This window comes from Gopherus flavomarginatus, chromosome 1 (assembly GCF_025201925.1).
Source record: "Gopherus flavomarginatus isolate rGopFla2 chromosome 1, rGopFla2.mat.asm, whole genome shotgun sequence".
Classification (NCBI taxonomy): Eukaryota; Metazoa; Chordata; order Testudines; family Testudinidae; genus Gopherus; species Gopherus flavomarginatus.
The window spans coordinates 367,667,673-367,688,903 of NC_066617.1; the positions used below are offsets into that span (position 1 = coordinate 367,667,673).

The following is a 21,231-nucleotide window of genomic DNA, read 5'->3' on the forward strand; positions in this document are numbered from 1 at the left end:
CCCATCATACCATGCCTCCCATAAACTCATCAAGCTTAGTCTTGAAGCCAGATATGTCTTTTGCCCCCACTACTCCCCTTGGAAGGCTGTTCCAGAACTTCACTCCTCTGATGATTAGAAACCTTCATCTAATTTCAAGTCTAAACTTCCGGATGGTCAGTTTTATATCCATTTTTTCTTGTGTCCACATTGGTACCGATGTATTTATGAAGAGCATCATATCTCCCTTCAGCCTTCTTTTGGTTAGGCTAAACAAGCCAAGCTTTTTGAGTCTCCTTCCATATGACAGGTTTTCCATTTCTCGGATCATCCTACTTGCGCTTCTCTGTACCTGTGAATCTCCTTTTCTCACATTGCCCATAGCTACCTCCTGACTACACCCTGAGCTACACCCTGCCCACCTGCAGCCCCTAGCTACCCTCTTCCTCCACGCTAAGCTACCTCCTTCCTGCACATAGTCCCATCTACCCCCTCTCTTCACCTGTCCTTCCTGTGCCCACGCAGAGCCCCAGCTTCCCCTTCCTCCACCCTGAGCTACCTCCTGACTGCACACAGCCCTTAGTTACCCCCTACCTGCACCCCAAATGCAGTTTTCAAACATTTGGAGCTGAGCCCCCTGCCCCTGCATTCCCCTCCCAACGCCAAACCTCCCCTGATATCCTGCTGCCCCTGCACAGTCCGAAGCCAGAAGGGGCCATTGTGGTCACCTCGTCTGACCCCCTGCACAGCCCAGGCCAGAGCTCTGCCCCCAAACAATCCACGAGCACAGCTGTTAGAACAACATCCAGTTTTGATTTAACAATTGTCAGTGATGGAAAATCCACCAGGACCCTTGGGAAATTGTTCCCATGGTTAATTACTGTCCCTGTTAAACACATATTCATTATTTCCAGTCAGAATTTGTCAATCTTCAGATTCATGGCAGTCCTTTCTCGGCTAGACTGAAGAGCCCTTTCTTAAATATTGGTCCCCCATGTCGATACTCATAGACTGTGATCAAGTCACCCCTCAATCTTCTCTTTGGGAAGCTAAATAGTTAGAGTCCTTGAGTCTGTCCCCACCTTGAACGGTGGGTCTTGGAGCTGGACACAGGATTCAAGCAGCGGGTGCACCAGTGTCAGATACAGCGGGAAAACCACCTCTTTACCCCCCATGCAGCACAGGACCATGTTAGCTCTTTGGACGCACACTTCAGGCTCCTGTTCAGCTGCTTATCCACAACAACCCCCAAATGTTTTTCAGAGTCGCTGCTTCCCGGGATAGGGATAGGGCCCTGATGGTGTCAGGATCACCTGCATTCTCTGTTCCCAAATGGATGAATTTACATTTAGCCAGATAAAATTGCTTGTTCACAGTTTAACAAGAGATCCCGATTGCTCTGAATCCATGACATGTACTCTTCATTATTTACCCCTCCCTCAATTTGTGTGTCATCTGCCAACTTTATATGGGAGGAAATTATGTTTCAAAGAGGTTGGAGCTCGGCCGTTCTTAGTGGTATCAGATGACAGAACAAGGAGCAACGGTCTCAAGTTGCAGTGAGGGAGGTCTAGGTTGGATATTAGGAAAAAAAATTTCACTCAGAGAGTGGTGAAGCACTGGAATGGGTTACCTAGGGAGGTGGTGGAATCTCCATCCTTAGAGATTCTTAAGGTCAGGCTTGACAAAGCCCTGGCTGGGATAATTTAGTTGTGGATTGGTCTTGCTTTGAGCAGGGAGTTGAACTAGATGACCTCCTGAAGTCACTTCCCATGTGTAGAAATAATAGTAAACAGTAAATATGTCAAGCGACCAGCTTGGCTTAACAGTGAAATCCTTGCTGATCTTAAACACAAAAAAGAAGCTTACCAGAAGTGGAAGATTGGACAAATGACCAGGGAGGAGTATAAAAATATTGCTCAGGCTGCAGGAGTGAAATCAGGAAGGCCAGATCACACTTGGAGTTGCAGCTAGCAGGAGACGTTAAGAGTAACAAGAAGGGTTTCTTCAAATAAGTTAGCAACAAGAAGAAAGTCAAGGAAAGTATGGATCCATTACTGAATGAGGGAGGCAACCTAGATACAGAGGATGGGGAAAAGCTAATGTACTCAATGCTTTTTTTGCCTCTGTCTTCACGAACAAGGTCAGCTCTCAGACTGCTGCACTGGGCAGCACAGCATGGGGAGGAGGTGACCAGCCTTCTGTGGAGAAAGAAGTGGTTCAGGACTATTTAGAAAAACTGGACAAGCACAAGTCCATGGGGCCGGATGCGCTGCATCTGAGGGTGCTGAAGGAGTTGGCGGATGTGATTGCAGAGCCATTGGCCATTATCTTTGAAAACTCATGGCGATCGGGGGAGGTCCCGGATGACTGGGAAAAGGCTACTGTAGTGCCCATCTTTAAAAAAGGGAAGAAATAAGATCCAGGGAACTACAGGCCAGTCAGCCTCACCTCAGTCCCTGGAAAAATCATAGACTCATAGAATCATAAACTTTAAGGTCAGAAGGGACCCATGCAGCATGCAGGGATTTCACCCTAGTCACTGTACCTTTTAATTTTTGCTTAATTAACCTCATTTTTGCATAGTTCCCCTTTTTGAAATTAAATGCCACAGTGTTGGGCTGTTGAGGTGTTCTTCCCAGCACAGGAATGTTAAATGTTATTATATTATGGTCACTATTTCCAAACGGTCCACTGTAAGATTTACAAATTACAAGGACATTGTAGTACCACAGTCCCTCCTATCTGTCCCTCCTCCTGGCCTTACTGTCCCTTGTGTGAAAGTCTTCTGTTCTGGGGCTCCTGCTGTCTTTAAAGGCTCCAAGGCTCTCATTGACTGTCTCAGCTGACAACTTCCCTTTCCTCACTAGCTCGTTTCTCTTTCTGTAGTTTCTCTCTTTGGCTCTTCAGTACAGTTTGGAGGAGCGACACTAGGCAGAGTAAAGAAGCAATGTTTTTCCTTGCAGGGAGTGTCTGTGCCCACAGCTGGGACATCAGCAACCGCTGGAGATGCTACTGCTCAATTATACCTACTCCCACCCTTCCACATTCATCCTGCTGGGCATCCCGGGGCTGGAAGCCGCACACATCTGGATCTCCATCCTCTTCTGCACTGTCTACATCATAACACTGCTGGGAAACTGCACCATCCTGCTCATCGTCAAAACAGATCCCAGCCTCCACCAGCCCATGTTCTACTTGCTGTGCGTGCTCTCAGTCGTCGACCTAGGCCTCTCTACTGCTACAGTGCGCAGAATGCTGGGCATCTTCTGGTTTAACTTCAGAGAGATCAGCTTTGGTGGCTGCCTCACCCAGATGTTCTTCATTCACACCTTCACGGGAATGGAGTTGGCTGTTCTAGCCATGGCCTTTGACAGATACGTGGCCATCTGTGACCCTCTGAGATACACTGTGATCTTAGCGAAGAAGAGAATTGCACTGATAGGCCTGGTGATTATATTGAAGCCAGAAGTCCTCGTTTTCCCCATGATGTTCCTGGTTGACTGTCTGCCTTTCTGTAGTGCCTGTGTCCTTGCCCACGCCTACTGCAAGCACATGGGAACTGCAAAACTGGCCTGTGCAGACATTAGGGCCAATGGAGAATATGACTTGTTTTTAGTTTACCTCTTAGTGATGGATTTGATCATGATTTTCTTGTCCTATGTTCGTATACTACAGGCCGCCTTCCGGCTCCCATCCAAGGACGCACGCCTCAAGGCTCTCAGCACCTGTGGCTCCCACATGGCCATGATGTTCATATTCTACACTCTCGTGCTTTTCTCATACCTCACACACAGGTTCGGCCAGCAGATTCCCCGTTCTGTCCACATTCTGGTTGCCAGTTTCCACATCCTCATGCCCCCCATGCTGAACCCAGTCATTTACGGGGTGAGGGCGAAGGAGATCCATGAGAGGGTGCTGAGAATATTCCCCAGAGAAAGAGCTTCTTAACTCTGTGTTTGATGATCAGTGCGACCTCTAATAGAGCTTCTCACATCCCAAAGCATTATGTTTGTCTGGGGCTTTTTGAACCTGAAGGCAGTAATGATGCATTGCTGTCATTTCTCGTCTGCTCCGTGCCTTGGAGAACTGGGGTGAGACTGGCAAAGGCAGGGCAATATTCTCCTGTCACCAGTGACTTTCCCACTTATACGTGGGTCACTTCAACAAATCAAATTGGTCAAGAGGCTGTGGGAGAAATATCGAACCAATGTAGCCAGCTATAGCAGAGATACCAACAGATTTACGACCAGTAGTGTGTGGAGAGTGACCTTGGAACGCTGGAGAAAGGGCTAAAGTTCTTCATTCCAAAGCATGGTGAGGAGAACTCAAGCATGGCCCTTGCATCAATCCTCACTGCAGGGGATGTGAGGGAGATTCCCACACCTGAGCCATTCTGTTTCGGTGACAGATCTGAGTACAGCTGCCCATACTAGCCAAGAGCCATTGGTGGGCCTGGCCTCCTGGGACTTCTCTGGTTCTCTTCTGAACCCAGTTAGACTTTTGGCCTTTACAACGTCCCCTGGCTCAGAGATCCCCTTGTTTTTGGAGCCATCTCTTCTGAGATTCTTCAAGTTCCTTGTTTTCAATGTGAGACTCTTTGGGTTAAAATACTCCTGGGGAGCAGGCAGGGACGAAAGAGGCTGTACCAGCAAGGGGCTGCCGGGGGGCAGAGAAATTAGAAAAGCCCCAGGGACACAAGGGTTGGGTGGTGTTTTGTTGGTGTTTCTCCTCTCTGGATCTAACGGGTGAGCCTCAGGCCTCCAGGGTATCCTAGGTTGAAATGTAAATGAAAGCTGAGATTCTCAGATCCCAAGGCCTGAAAGGCCCCCTGTGATCCTCTAGTCCGACCTCCTGCACAACGCAGCCTAGAGCCTTGCCCCAAACCATTCCTGGAGCACATCTGTTAGAAATCACCCAGCCTTGATTTAAAATTGTCAAGGACGGAGAATCCACCACTATTGTTTGTACATTTTCCCCTCACCAAAGGCTCTTAAGCAAATTAAGCTGTCACAGGATCAGAGGGAAGGTTCTCTCATGGATTGGAAAGTGGTTAAAAGATACGAAAGAAAGGGTAGGTATAAATGCTCAGTTTTCAGAATGGAGAGAGGTAACTAGTGGTGCCCTTCCCCCAGGGGTCGTCTCTGGTCCCAGTCCTAGTCAACATTACTCATAAATGCTGTGGGAAAAGGGGGTAGTAGCAACATTTTCAGATGACATAAAACCACTCGAGACAGTTAAGTCCCAGGCAGACTGTGAAGAGCTACAAAAGGGATCTCACAAAACGGGGTGACTGGCATAATCCTAACTATACATATACAATGATGGGGTCTAAATTAGCTGTTACCACTCAAGAAAGAAACCTTGGAGTCATTGTGGATAGTTCTCTGAAAACATCCACTCAATGTGCAGAGACAGTCAAAAAAGTGAATAGAATATTGGGAATCATTTAGAAGAGAATAGACAACAAGATAGAAAATATCATATTGCCTCTATATAAATCCATGGTACACCCGCATCTTGAATACTGCGTGCAGATGTGGTTGCCCAATCTGAAAAAAAAACAACACATATATTGGAATAGGAAAACGTATACAGAAAGACAACATAAATCATTAGGGGTATGGAATGGCTCGCGTATGAGAAATTAAAAAGACTTGGACATGACTGGCATGGAAAAGTTGAATAAGGAAATATTATTTTCTTCTGTACATAAGACAAAATCTAGGGGTCACCCCCTAAGTTTCTTCTAAGCTGCGCGAACGCACAGCAAGCTATCAAGGGCCATACTGGGGTAGAGAGATGCCCCTCCCCCGGCCTGGCCCAGCCCTGCCCAGCCCCGCTAGAGCTGCCATGGTAGTTGAGAGGTGTCCTGCACTCAGCTAGGTGCTTCTCCCCCAGCGCTGAGCTGCTGCAGCAAGAGAGGGCTGGAGGGATTCCTCTCTCCTCGCTGCAGTCCCGGGAAGCCTGAACCCCAAGGTGCTCATCCACAGCCCTACCACAGAGTCTGCACCCCCCAGCTGGAGCCTGCACTCCCTGTAACAAGGAGTGATCTTGGGGGACACACTGAGAGTATCAATGCAGGGAAAATTGCTCAGAGTAGGGCAGTCACAGCCCAAGGCTGGGTTCTTTCGCTACTAAGGCACCAAACCAGCCAAACAGAGAGGACTTCGGTCTCACCCCTCTGGCTAACCAGGAGTCATCCAAGCAATTCCCTCCAATGCCGTAGTTCTCTTGTATCACCACCAATAACACCCCTTATAGGAACAAATGCTTATGAAAATCCATGTCCCCAATTAAAGGGTCTCCTGATCCCAAAGGACCAAGCCCCAGATCCAGGTCAATATATAACTCAGATTTCACCCACAAATCACACAGTTGCCAATCCTTTAGAATCTAAAATCTAAAGGTTTATTCATAAAAAGGACGAGATATAGATGAGAGTCAAAATTGGTTAAATGAAATCAAATACCTACAATAACTGCAAAGTTCTTGGTTTAGGCTTATAGCAGAGCTGGAATAAACTGCTGGCCAAATACAAGTTTCTGGAGTACATCTACATATTTGAATGCATCGTTTAGTCCTTGCTTCAGTTTGTAGCAGTCCCTCCAGAGGTTAGAAGCAGGATTGAAGACCAAATGGAGGTGTTTCCAGAGCCTTTTATATCCTTTGCCATGTGCAAGGACATCCCTCTGTTCTTATTGTGGAAAATCACAGCAGCAAGATGGAGTCTGGAGTCACATGTGCAAGTCACATGTCCATGCATGACTCAGTTTGCAGGTAGAGCAGCCATGGCTCACAGGCTACCTTGAACATTCCCAGGGAGGCTCCTCAGATGTGGATGGGAGTGTCCCAAGGTCCATTGTCAGTTAAAAGTTTCTTGACTGGGCACTTAATCTGAAGAGTCCCTTCTCAATAAATTGGCCAAATGCTTCATTGATGCTACTTAGAATCAAACACATTGAAATACAAGTAGCTAGCCAATATTCATAACTTTAAATATAAAAATGCTACACACATACAAAGAGCATAATCACAATCAGCAAACTAGAACCTTTTCATAAACACGTTACTTGTACAAGATTTGGTGACACATAGAAAAACATAAAATGTTGAGCAATAGTCAACATGGTTTCTGTAAAGGGAAATCGTGTCTTACTAATCTATTAGAGTTCTTTGAAGGGGTCAACAAATATGTGGGCAAGGGGGATCCAGTGGACATAGTGTACTTGGATTTCCAGAAAGCCTTTGACAAGGTCCCTCATCAAAGGCTCTTACGTAAATTAAGCTATCATGGGATAAAAGGGAAGGTCCTTTCATGGATTGAGAACGGGTTAAAAGACAGGGAACAAAGGGTAGGAATTAATGGTAAATTCTCAGAATGGGTAGGGGTAACTAGTGGTGTTGCCCAAGAGTCAGTCCTCGGAGCAATCCTATTCAACCTATTCATAAACAATTTGGAGAAAGGGGTAAACAGTGAGATGGCAAAGTTTGCAGATGATACTAAACTACTCAAGATAGTTAAGACCAAAGCAGATTGTGAAGAACTTCAAAAAGATCTCACAAAACTAAGTGATTGGGCAACAAAATGGCAAATGAAATTTCATGTGGAGAAATGTAAAGTAATGCACATTGGAAAAAATAACCCTAACTATACATACAACATGATGGGGGCTAATTTAGCTACAACAGGTCAGAAGAAAGACCATGGCATCATTGTGGATAGTTCTCTGACGATGTCCACGCAGTATGCAGAGGCGGTCAAAAAAGCAAAGAGGATGTTAGGAATCATTAAAAAGGGGATAGAGAATAAGAGTGAGAATATCTTATTGCCCTTATATAAATCCATGGTACGACCACATCTCGAATACTTTGTACAGATGTGGTCTCCTCACCTCAAAAAAGATATTCTAGCACTAGAAAAGGTTCAGAAAAGGGCAACTAATATGATCAGGGGTTTGGAGAGGGTCCCATATGATGAAAGATTAAAGAGGCTAGGCCTCTTCAGCTTGGAAAAGAGGAGACTAAGGGAGGATATGATAGAGGTATATAAAATCATGAGTGATGAGGAGAAAGTGGATAAGGAAAAGTTATTTACTTATTTCCATAATACAAGAACTAGGTGTCACCAAATGAAATTAATAGGTAGCAGGTTTAAAACAAATAAAAGGAAGTTCTTCTTCACACAGCGCACAGTCAACTTGTGGAACTCCTTACCTGAGGAGGTTGTGAAGGCTGGGACTATAACAATGTTTAAAAGGGAACTGGGTAAATTCATGGTGGCTAAGTCCATAAATGGCTATTAGCCAGGAAGGGTAAAGAATGGTGTCCCTAGCCTCTGTTCATCAGAGGATGGAGATGGATGGCAGGAGAGAGATCACTTGATTATTGCCTGTTAGCTTCAGTCCCTCTGGGGCACCTGGCTTTGGCCACTGTCGGTAGACAGATACGGGGCTAGATGGACCTTTGGTCTGACCCGGTATGGCCGTTCTTATGTTCTTATGGTGCAACTATATGACCTTGGTTGCAACAATGATCTATATGGTCACACTTCATTAGGTAACGTCACATCCTCCAAAGCAAATTTGATGCAGGAAGGGAGGACACAAACATTGCTGACTGCATCCCAAGAGCTCCCCTATGTTGGCTCTCTCCTACTACAGCTAGTAGTGGTTAGAAACTGTGTCAGTGTATAACAGAAATGGATCATCAAAGTCATGTTCAATAACATGATTGAATGTCTTTACAAACTCAAGGTAAAACTTAGTTAAAACAATAGTGGATTGGAACTGCTCTTCCAGGATGGTTCCTGTATGTTTCATGTGATCTTGCCAAGAGCTAAAGAACATAGCTACTTTATCCATACAAGTGCTAGCAAATGTCTGGAACTCAATTAACATCAAGTCAACATAGATGTTAATGTTGTCCATAGTATAGGAAATTTGGCATTTATCTCATGCAATGCTACAGGCTGGGGACCAACTAGCTAAGCAGCAGTTCTGCAGAAAAGGACCTGGGGATGACAGTGGAGGAGAATTTGGATATGAGTCCGCAGTGTACCATTGTTGCCAAGAAGGCTAGCAGCATTTTGGGTTGAATTAGTGGGAACATTGCTAGCAGATTGAGGGAAGTGATTATTCCCCTCTGTTGAGCACTGATGAGGCCATACCTAGAGTATTGCATCCAGTTGGGGCCTCCCACTACAGAAAGGGTGTGGACAAATTGGAGAGAGTCCAGTGGAGGGCAATGAAAATGAATAGGGGACTGGGGCACATGATTTACAAGGAGAGGCTGAGGGAACTGGGTTTATTTAGTCTGCAGAAGAGTTAGGGGGGATTTGATAGAAGCCTTCTCCCCAACTGAAGGGGGGCTCCAAAGAGGATGGAGCTGAGCTGTTCTTAGTGGTGGCAGATGACAGAACAAGGAGCAATGGTCTAAAGTTGCAGTGGGGAAGGTCTAGGTTGGATATTAGGAAATACTAATTCACTAGGAGGATGGTGAAGCGCTGGAATGGGTTACCTAGGGAGTGGTGGCTTCTCCATCCTTAGAGGTTTTTAAGGTCCAGCTTGACAAAGCCCTGGCTGGGATGTTTTAGTTGGGGTTGGTCCTGCTTTAAGTAGAGGATAGGACTGGATAACCTTCTGAGGTCCATTCCAACTCCATGATTCTTCTATGATTCTATGATTTGACGATCACATGTTCAGTTCTTTCCCTCTGAAGCACATGCCATCTGTCACTGTTGGGAGATAGGATACTGGGAGAGACAGACCATTGGTCTTACCGACTATGGCCATTCTGATGTTCTTATCTAGATTGCAGATGTATCGCCCCCTGCTGTAATCGATTAGACCTCTCTCCTCTCCTAGAGCTGAGAGAGAACCGAGGAGTCCTCATGGGGTCTCTCTCTCTCTCTGCTGAGTTAGTAACAATATCCACTGTCTATGTCACTGATAGAGAGAGATGACTTTCTCTGGGCTTATTAATAAACAAAAGTGTTTCTATTAGTATAAAAAGTAGGATTTAACTGGTTTCTAGTAATAACAGACAGAACAACGTAATTCACAAAGCAAAATAAAACAAAACATGCAAGTCTAAACCTAATACATTAAGAAACTGATTACAGGTAATATCTCACCCTCAAAGATGTTCCAATAAGTTTCTTTCACAGACTAGTCTCCTTCCTAGTCTGGGCTCAATCCTTTCCCCTGGTACAGTCCTTGTTAGTTCCAGTAGACATCTCAGGTGGTAAGCAGGGGTTTCTTCATGACTGGCCTCCATTTTGTCCTGCTCCACCCCCTTGTATAGCTTTGGCTCAAGGTGGGAGTCTTTTGTCTGTGCTTGGCCCACACCCCTCCTTCTAAACAGAAAAATACAAGATTTAAGATAGATTTCAGTATCAGGTGACATGGTCACATGTCCCTGTGAGGCCCCGTTCTTCATTGCCCATGCGCGGGCCCACACCTACACAGGAAGGCTTACAGGTAAACAAGCCATTTCCAAATTGTTGTTTCTGAAGCAGCCTTAATGATCTCCACTTGATCTGACTACATTAGTTGTACAAGTTTATACCTTGTATTTTTAACTTCAGATATAAGAATGATACCTGCATACGAATAGGAAAATCAAATTCAGCATAATATAACTTTTCCAAAAATATGGTACAAGAGACCTTTTGCATAAAGCACATTCCAACTATGTCATTTTCAGATTCATAAGCCTATTTTCATAGAGCATATGAACTGCAATGTCACAGTAATGAACTATAATTTTTAAATATACTCAGATAAAGAGAGCAACCAATTCCTCTAGGTCTCAGTACAGAGCCCAAGAGTTTTCACCTCCCTTTGGGAAGGTCCCATAATTGCTGTTTACTCCTAAAGCTGGATAAATAACACAGAAGTGCAGACATGGAAGAAGAGACATTAGCTAGAATGTCTCCAGTCTCCAGCCTGTTTGCATCCAGATGCTGTTTCTCCCCTAGAGGCTGAGCGAACCCCCCTGGGATTGCACAGAGCTATATTATAATGGTGCACACCCCTGTGTCAGCTCTCGGCATGAGATGTTGCTGCAGATGCTGGAGTAGAGGTGTGGGAAACACTATCTGGAGAAGGGAAGTCGCTTCCATCTCAGGATTCACAGGTACCCATTTCTTGCTGAGGAGCTCACTTGCTCGACAAACCCAGTGCAACATGTGTGTGATGGGATAGAGAGTAAGACTGTGCTCCTTTCTGCTCTGCGCAGCCATTACATTTTCTTTTATCAGTGTTATCTATTCAGACTTTCAATGTGACTGAATGGTCCCTTGTTCGTGCGTGGTGAAACAGAGTAAATATAAATGCCTGATCTAGTTTCTTTATCGATAGATTCGTAGGGTTCATGGTCAGAAGGCACCAGTAGATCATACTGTATTACTTCCTGTATAATACAGGGTGATACATTTCACTCAGTTCCCCCTGTATTGAGGAGAAGGACTTGGGCTTGGGGTGTGCTACAGACAGCCGGGATCTGATTTGGATATGGATAGAGACCTCTTTAATGTTTTTAATGAAGTAAACACTAATGGGAATTGTATGATCATGGGAGACTTTAACTTCCCAGATATAGACTGGAGGACAAGTGCTAGTAACAATAATAGGGCTCAGATTTTTCTGGATGTGATAGCTGATGGATTTCTTCACCAAGTAGTTGAAGAACCAACAAGAGGGGTTGCCATTTTAGATTTGGTTTTGGTGAGTCGTGAGGACCTCATAGAAGAAATGGTTGTAGGGGACAACCTTGGTTCAAGTGATCATGAGCTAATTCAGTTCAAACTAGATGGAAGGATAAACAAAAATAGATCTGGGACTAGGGCTTTTTGACTTCAAAAGGGCTAACTTTAAAGAATTAAGGAAATTAGTTAGGGAAGTGGATTGGACTGAAGAACTTGTGGATCTAAAGGCGGAGGAGGCCTGGAATTACTTTAAGTCGAAGCTGCAGAAACTATCAGAAGTCTGCATCCCAAGAAAGGGGAAAAAAAACCTTAGGCAGGAGTTGTAGAGCAAGCTGGATGAGCAAGCATCTCAGAGAGGTGATTAAGAAAAAGCAGAAAGCCTACAAGGAGTGGAAGAAGGGTGGGATTAGCAAGGAAAGCTACCTTAGTGAGGACAGAACATGTAGGGATAAAGTGAGAAAGGCTAAAATCCAAGTAGAGTTGGACCTTGCAAAGGGAATTAAAACCAATAGTAAAAGGTTTATGGCCATATAAATAAGAAGAAAACAAAGAAAGAAGAAGTGGGACTGCTAAACACTGAGGATGAAGTGGAGGTTAAGGATAGTCTAGGCTTGGCCTAATATCTAAATAAATACTTTGCCTCAGTCTTTAATGAGACTAATGAGGAGCTTAGGGATAATGGAAGGATGACAAATGGGAATGAGGAGATGGAGGTAGATATTACCGCATCTGAGGTAGAAGCCAAACTAGAATAGCTTAATGGGACAAGATCAGGGGGCCCAGATAATCTTCACCCAAAAATATTAAAGGAACTGGCACTTGAAATTGCAAGCCCATTAGCAAGAATTTTTAAAGAATCGGTAAACTCAGGGGTTGTACCGTATGACTGGAGAATTGCTAACATAGTTCCTATTTTTAAGAAAAGGAAAAAAAATGATCCGAGTAACTCTAGGCCTGTTAGTTTGACATCTGTAGTATGTAAGGTCTTGGAAAAAAATCTGAAGGAGAAAGTAGTTAAGGACATTGAAGTCATTGGTAATTGGGACAAATTACAACATGGTTTTACAAAAGGTAGATCATGCCAAACCAACCTAATCTCCTTCTTTGATAAAGTAACAGATTATTTAGACAAAGGAAATACAGTGGATCTAATTTACCTCGATTTCAGTAATTCATTTGACACGATTCCACATGGGGAATTATTAGTGAGATTGGAAAAGATGGGGATCAATATGAAAATCGAAAGGTGGATAAGGACCTGGTTAAAGGGGTGACTACAGTGGGTCTTACAGAAGGGTGAACTGTCAGGCTGGAAGGAGGTTACTAGTGGAGTTCCTCAGGGATCAGTTTTGGGACCAATCTTATTTAACCTTTTTATTACTGACCTTGGCACAAAAAGCGGGAATGTGCTAATAAAGTTTGCGGATGACACAAAGCTGGGAAGTATTGCTAACACAGAGAAGGACCGGGATATCCTACAGGAAGATCTGGATGACCAGATCTGTAAACTGGAGTAAAAGTAATAGGATGAAATTAAATAGTGAAAAGTGCAAGGTCATTCATTTAGGGATTAATAATAAGAATTTTAGTTATAAATTGGGGACACATCAGTTGGAAGTAACAGAGGAGGAGAAGGACCTTGGAGTATTGGTTGATCACAGGATGACTATGATCCGCCCATGTGATATGGCCATTAAAAAGCTAATGCAGTTTTAGGATGCATCAGGCGGGGTATTCACAGCAAAGATAAGGAGGTGTTAGTGCCATTATATAAGGCACTGGTGAGATTTCATCTGGAATACTGTGTGCAGTTCTGGTCCCATGTTTAAGAAGGATGAATTCAAACTGGAACAGGTTCAGAGACAGGCTATTAGGATGATCCAGGGAATGGAAAACCTGTCTCATGAAAGGAGACTCAAAGAGCTTGGCTTGTTTAACCTAACCAAAAGAAGGTTGAGGGGAGATATGCTAGCTCTTTATAAATATATCAGAGGGATAAATATTAGGGAGGGAGAGAAATTATTTAAGCTTAGTACCAATGTGGACACAAGAACAAATGGGTAGAAACTGGACACTAGGAAGTTTAGACTTGAAATTAGATGAAGGTTTCTAACCATTAGAGGAGTGAAATTCTGGAACAGTCTTCCAAGGAAAGTAGTGGGGGCAAAAGACATATCTGGCTTTAAGACTAAGCTTGATACGTTTATGGAAAGGATGGTATGATGGGATATCCCAATTTTGGCAATTGATCTTTGATTATCAGCAGGTAAGTATGCCCAGTGGTCTGTGATGGGAAGTTAGATGGGATAGGATCTGAGTTACTGCAGAGAATTCTTTCCTGGGTGCTGGCTGGTGAGTCTTGCCCACATGCTCAAGGTTTAGCTGATCGCTATATTTGGGGTCGGGAAGGAATTTTCCTCTGGGGCAGATTGGCAGAGGCCCTGGAGGTTTTTCGCCTTCCTCTGCAGCATGGGGCATGGGTCACTTGCTGGAGGATTCTCTGCACCTTGAGGTCTTCAAACCACAATTTCGGACTTCAATAACTCAGACATAGGTTAGGGATTTGTTGTAGAAGTGGATGGGTAGGATTCCGTGGTCTGCTTTGTGCAGGAGGTCAGATTAGATGATCATAATGGTCCCTTCTGACCTTAGAGTCTATGAGTCTATGAGACTTGTGTTTATCAAAGATCTGGTCTAAGGTACGATTTCACGTATAAATAGAATTGTAGAACCCACAGGGTGAGAAGGGACCGCAAAACCCCCTGCCAAGATACAGGATTTGTTTTCTCTAAACCATCCAGGACAGATGAATGTCAAACCTTCTTGGGAAAACTTCTAGTGAAGGTGCTTCCACATCTGCATTGTCCTCCTGGCCTTAGAGTTAGGAAGTTTTTCCTGAGATTTCATCTAAACCTGCTCTGTTGTAGTTTGAACCCATTGACTCTCTGTTGCAAGAGAGAACAACTTTTCTCCATCGTTTTTTACGGCAGCCTTTCAAATATCAAATCCTCTTCCCTGAGACATGTAACTATATCAGTCAAACCCGGGTGTAGACCCCACCATGAGGTCAACCTAGTTATTGCCTCTCAGGGAGGTGGATTACCTACGCTGATGGGTAAATAGTCTCTTCAATGAAGTGCTACAGCAGTGCCGCTGTAGCATGTTAAGTGTAGACAAGCCCTCAAACAGATCATCCAGAAAAACATCCAGTCTGGATCTGCAGACATAGGAACCTAGAGAATCCACCACTTCCCTTCGCAGTTTCTCCCAATGGTTAATCACCCTCAGTGCTAAACACCTCACCCTAATTTCCACCTGAAATTTATCTGGCTTGGGATTAGCTCTGCCTTTCTCCACTATATTGCAGAGCCCGTTACTACCCATGGTTTTCTCCCCATGAAATTCTCCATTTGATCGCCCTTTTGATAAGATAAATAGATGAAGCTCTTTAAATATCTCACTGGTCGGCATTTTCTGCTGCCTCCAATCCTTTTTGTGCCTCTTCTGCACGTTCTCCAAATTTTCAAATTTTGAAATGTGGACCCCGGAACTGGATGCAGTCAGTTTTATCCATGCCATATGCAGAGGTAAAATCCTTCTCCTGCTCCAACTCACCACTACGATGAGTTGGTTTACACAGTGACCCCTAAATCCTTTTCAGAATCCCTCAATTCCATAATACAGTGATCGAGTCTGTGGGTCAGGCCTGTGTTCCCTGTTCCGAGATGATAAGTTTGCATTTGACTGTATTGAAACATTTGTGTCTGCCCTGGCTGCCTCATGTAACTACTCTGACAAGTCTGGATCCTCCACTCTTTTAGCTGCAGTGATTTTCTATTTGCTTCCAGATCATTAATGAAAATGTTGAATAGCATCGGGCCTAGAACTGATCCCTGCAGAACCCCACTAGAAACACCCCCATTACCTGCAATACCCCATTGACAGCTGCTTCCTGAGATTGGTCCATTAGCCAGTTTTTAGTCTATTTTACGTGTGCTCTACTGATATTGGACAGTGTTTTTATCTGAATGTTTTCCCCAACTCCATCAAATGCCTCAGAGACATCGAAGTCTATTGTGCATGTGCAGTTCCCTTGGTCAACCAAACCTGTACAGCCAATAAAGGATGAAAACTTATTTGGCAAGACCTGTTTCCATAAACCCTGTTGGTGACTCACATTAATTATATCCCTAGACTTTTTCTTAACTAATCCCATGCCAGATTTTCCATTTTTTCCTAATCTTGTCAAATCCCTTTTTAAAAATCTTTCCCTTTAATTTTTAAAAGTTGATGTTTCTGGTGTTTGCAACTCTCAGCTTCTACTGTAGCTGCTGCTTAACACCCTCCTTCACTGCTAATGGACTAGAAAGTATTCCATCACCTCATCTGATATGAGTTCTTTACTTTCTGAATGTGCAGTTGTGGCTTGTTAGCTATCTATACTCTCTTCTTAAAGAACTCCCAATTTTCCTTCCCATTTTTCTGAATATGTTTTTCCTCCCAATCAGTTTTGTGGATAATTTGCCATCTTTGAGGAATTAGCCCTTTTGAAATACTAAATGTCTGTAGAAATTACTGGCTGGGAACTGTTCGTTGTTTCTCCATTGGAATGCAATCAGTTCCATTCTGTTATTTTGTTCTCCTCTATCATATGCCCTCTTCTTTGGGGCTCCTTTAATCTAAACAGTCTCAGATTTTTCAGTCTGTTGGCATATGGCTTCCTCCTCCATTCTCACAGCCTGTCTTAGAAGTCTCCTTTCCATCTGCTATATCCTTTATAGAGACTGGGGGATCAAAACTGAGTGCGTTTCCAGAGCAGGTTGATGTCTCCCCATTCCTTAGGCATCTGAACGTTTCTTTGTTTTGGCCACTACTATAAATGAGCAGGTGTGTCCATGGAACAGCTGTTGATGATACCCAGGTCTTTTCCCTCAGGTGGTTCTACTTGGAATGTTTCCCCTTGATACATGGATTGGCAAAGTTTTGGGAGGTTTGGGGGTTTTTTTAAACTTTCAGATTTGGAAAATGAAAATGTGTGTGAAGAGGAACCAGTCTGCTTCACCCATGAGAAAAGTATCCAGTAGTGCATGTAGTAGCTCTTATTAACATTGTCTCTCCACCCAGGCTTTTGTACTGCAACCATCACCCTGAATCCTGGGAACACATCAGAGTTGGACACCTTATCCCCTACACCATGTCAGATTCCAACAAAACCGACTTCACCAATCCCTCCAGCTTCATCCTGCTGGGCATTCCTGGCCTGGAGGCGGCCCACATCTGGATCTCCATCTCCTTCTGCACCATGTACGCTATAGCTGTCTTGGGGAACTTCATTATCCTGTTCATCGTGAAGACGGAAGCGAGCCTCCATGGGTCCATGTATTATTTCCTCTGCATGCTGGCCATCACTGACCTGCTCCTGTCCACAGCCATAGTGCCCAAAATGCTGAGTAACTTCTGGTTCAATTCCAGGGAAATCGATTTCAGTGCCTGCTTCACCCAGATGTACTTCATTCACTGCTTCTTAATGATGGAGTCTGGGATCCTTGTGGCCATGGCTTTTGATCGCTACGTGGCCATCTGTGATCCCCTGAGACATTCCACCATCCTGACAAACTCTGTCGTTTCCAAGATTGGTCTGGCCGTGGTGATGCGTGGCATCATGCTCGTACTGCCCTATCCCTTCCTGGCGAGACAGTGGCCATATTGCAGAACCAACATCATCTCCCAGACATACTGTGAGCACATGGCTGTGGTGAAGCTGACCTGTGGCGACACCCACATCAGTAGATACTACAGCCTCTTTATGGTATTCTGTGTGAAGGGTCTGGATATGATTTTTATCGCAGTGTCCTATACCCAGATCCTCAGGGCCATCTTCAGCCTCCCCACAAAGGATGCCCTGCTCAAGACTTTGGGGACCTGCAGCTCCCACCTCTGTTCCATCTTAGCCTTTTATATCCCCCTTCGCTTCTCCTCCCTCACACACCGGTTTGGCCATAATGTGCCCCTGCATTTCCATGTTCTCATTGCCAACGTGTACCTCCTGGTGCCCCCCATGCTGCACCCCATCATCTACGGGGTGAGGACCAAACAGATCTGGGGCAGGGTGCCCTGGATCTTTACTCATAAAGGGACCTAAAGTTTTCTCTTGGTGCTCTGGCTCTCAGATCGAGCTCCGTGCAGAGCTGGCTGGTGACATGGTGCTGGGTCCCCTTCCTGAATCACTCACTGTGCAGCCAGAGAGACATTAGACCCTTTCCTGAGCTTACTGTGCTGTGTCAGTGTGAGAAACTGGGGAATCGGTCAGTGTAGAACTCATTGGTTTGCCATCCTTCTAATTACTGATAACTGGACCTCTGCACATATAAGAACATAAGAACGGCCATACTGGGCCAGACCAAGGATCCATCTAGACCAGTGTCCTGTCTGCCAACAGTGGCCAATGCCAAGTGCCCCAGAGGGACTGAACAGAACAGGGAATCAAGTGATCCATCCCCTGCCACCCATTTCCAGCTGCTGGCAAACACATACCATCCCTTCCCACGTTGGCTATTGATTGACTTTCACAACACCCTTGGCAAGGAGTTCCACAGACTAGCTGTGTGTTGCGTGAAGAAATACTCCCTTTTGTTTGTTTTAAACTGTTGCCTATTAATGTCATTTGGTGAACCCTAGTTCTTATGTTATGAGAAGGAGTACATGCCACTTCCTTATTTACTTTCTTCACACCAGTTATGATTTTATAAACCTCTGTCATATCCCCCCGTAGTCATCTCTTTTCCAAGCTGAAAGGTCCCAGTCTTATTAATCTCTCCTCATAAGGAAGCCGTTCCATACCTCTAATCATTTTTATTGCCCCTTTTGGAACATTTTCCAATTCCAATATATATTTTTTGGGGTGGGGCAACCACATCCGAACACAGTATTCAAGACGTGGGCGTACCATGGATTTATAGAGAGTCAATCTGATATTTTCTGTCTGATTATCTATCTCTTTCCTGGTGATTCCCAACATTCTGTTCATTTTTTTCATGCTGCTGCACACTGAGTGGATGTTTTCAGAGAACTAACCACCATAACCCCCAGGTCCCTGCCCCTTACCCCGCTTCTCCCCACAAGGCCATGCCCCTGGTACACATCTCCCCTCAAGGCCACAGATACTTCTGCACCTATTCCCCCAAGACACAGCCCCTGCTCCATCTCTTGCATCTGTGCCCCACTCCCCTCTCCGCCTCTTGCCCCAAGTCCCCACCAGTGCTGCTCGCTCTTTTTCCCCCTCCCTGTCCCTCACTGGATCACCTCCCGCTCCATCTGCTCCGGAGCTGTGACGGGAGCTGCTGCAGCCTGACAAGGAGCCTGCAGTGAGGGCAGCGAGGATGTAGTGCTGGGGCTGATCGGCCAGTCGGGATCGGAGAGGGAAGCCGGGAAGCCGTATAAAAGCAGCTGAGGGTTGGGAGCAGGCCTGTGTGGCCGGCGAGTGGGATTGTGCACCGTACAGCTTGTGGGCCCTGAAGCTCAGCTACAGAGTCCTGAGGGCAGAGACCCTTGTGTGCTTTATTTCTTTAGCTTTCAGCTCCCCTTTGCTCCTCCCGGCGGGGGGCCTGTAGCAGGCAGAGCCCTGGAATGGGGATGAGCTGGGAGCCCTTTGCCCTGAGCCAGGCCTCGGGGGCAGGTGTGACTTTATTGATATAAACTGGGACCATATAGAACATGGTTTGCAACCAAGGTCCTGTAGTGGCACCAAATCTTATGTAAAGGGGGTCATATAAGGTGTCTAAGACCAGGTTATGGGTTACTGGTTATGATTATGCTGTCTGTATGTCTGTGCTGGGGTGCTGGGAGGGAGGGGGAAGAGTGGGGATGGGGATGATGTCATAAACATACAGCTAAGGGTAGCATAAAATCCCTCTTCACCTGTAAAGGGTTAATTCCTCTTTTACCTGTAAAGGGTCAAGAAGCTGAGATAACCTGGGTGGCACCAGACCAAAAGGATCAATGAGGGGAGAAGACGCTTTCAGATCTGTGAGGGGAGGTTTTTGTTTGTGTCTTTGTTTTATTCTCTTCGAGCCAGCAAGGAACCAGGGCAGGAAAAATACATCTCCTTCAGCATATTGAGAAATAGTAAGTGATAGCAAAGAAATGCATTAGATTATCTTTTGGTTTAGCTTGTGAATTTTCTTTCTGCAACTTCACATCTCTGCCTTGAAGTGGAGAAAAAAACCTCCAGCTGCAACATGAAAAAAACATCAATAAACAACCAACCAAAACCCGCTCTGCTTTCCAAGCAGCCAAAGAGGAAAAAAAGTTGTCCTTTTAAAATCTTACTGGGCTTTTGGTTCAAAATGATCCCACCGCGCTGCCACCATGTCAGGGTTCCTTCCCCACTCTGAACTCTGGGGCACAGATGTGGGGACCCACATGAAAAGCCCCCTAAGCTTATTTTTACCAGCTTAGCTTAAAAACTTTCCCAAGGCACAAATTCAACCTTGTCCTTGAACAGTATCCCTGCCACCACCAAGTGAGTTAGACAAAGATTCAGGAAAAAGACCACCTGGAGTTCCTGTCTCCCCAGACTATCCCCGCAAGCCCTTCACCTCCCAGAACAGAGAGGAACTCAGCACTTAGGCTGCTCAGAGTCTTTGCTCAGGCCTCAATTCTGGTGGGATTCTCCAGCAAGGTGTAAGGATCAGGCCCTTTTCCTGCACGTCGAGGAGCCCCTCGTACTGCAGAAGAGAGACTCTGCCAGGGAGGGGGCCCTGGGACAGACGCCATCCAGCAGCTCTGGCCCTGGTCACCAGTGGGAATATTGCACTGTGTGATGGCCCTGGATGGACCTAGGGCAGAACGGGGCAGCTCCGGGCACCCCCTGAGCGCCAGTCGTACCTGGGGCAGCTCCTGGGGATCCCCTGGGAGCCAGTCGTACCTGGAGCAGCTCCTGGGGACCCCCTGGGGGCCAGTCGTACCTGGGGCAGCTCCCGAGTGACCCCCTGGGGGTCAATTGTACCTGGGGCAGCTCCTGAGGATCCCCTGGGAGCCAGTCGTACCTGGGGCAGCTCCTGGGGATCCCTTGAAAGCCAGTCGTACCTGGGGCACTTCCTGGGGATCCTCTGGGGGCCAGTCGTACCTGGGGCAGCTCCCGGGGACCCCCTGGGGCCTGGCGATACCTGGTCTATGACGGGGCCTGTCATGGGGACCTCCGGGGCCTGGTCATACTGTAAGGATCAGGCCCTTTTCCTGTAGCCATATGATAAGGTCTGTAGCCACAGTGTAAGGCCTAAAAGCCTGCTGCCTTTGTCTGCAGCCAGATTGAAAGATCAGGTGGACACGGTGCCCTCGTTGGGCTTGGACAGGAGAATTCATTCAGTCTCATTCCAGTGCTTAAAAACCCAGGTGCTCTGCACTGGAGAAATACCCGCAATGAGCTGGATGAGCAGGCAGAGTGTTCAGCTGTGGGAATCGAAGTGCCTCCATTTTTTTAGTTTCAGCATGGGGAACCATTTAGGGTTGCCAGGTACTGGGCTTTCAGCTGCAACAGCTGC

The 21,231-nt window shown here is 45.7% G+C and overlaps 2 protein-coding genes across 2 annotated transcripts; both read left to right on the plus strand.

The window, feature by feature from the left end:
* The first annotated feature begins 2,988 nt into the window (after positions 1-2,988).
* On the plus strand, positions 2,989-3,930 carry LOC127044024 (olfactory receptor 52E8-like). The gene has a single exon (XM_050938387.1). It carries the CDS (start codon positions 2,989-2,991, stop codon positions 3,928-3,930), a length of 942 nt encoding a protein of 313 aa, XP_050794344.1.
* A 12,953-nt stretch (positions 3,931-16,883) lies between these two features.
* Positions 16,884-17,831, plus strand: LOC127052028 (olfactory receptor 52R1-like). Its single transcript, XM_050955232.1, has one exon. It carries the CDS (start codon positions 16,884-16,886, stop codon positions 17,829-17,831), a length of 948 nt encoding a protein of 315 aa, XP_050811189.1.
* The last annotated feature ends 3,400 nt before the right edge of the window (positions 17,832-21,231 follow it).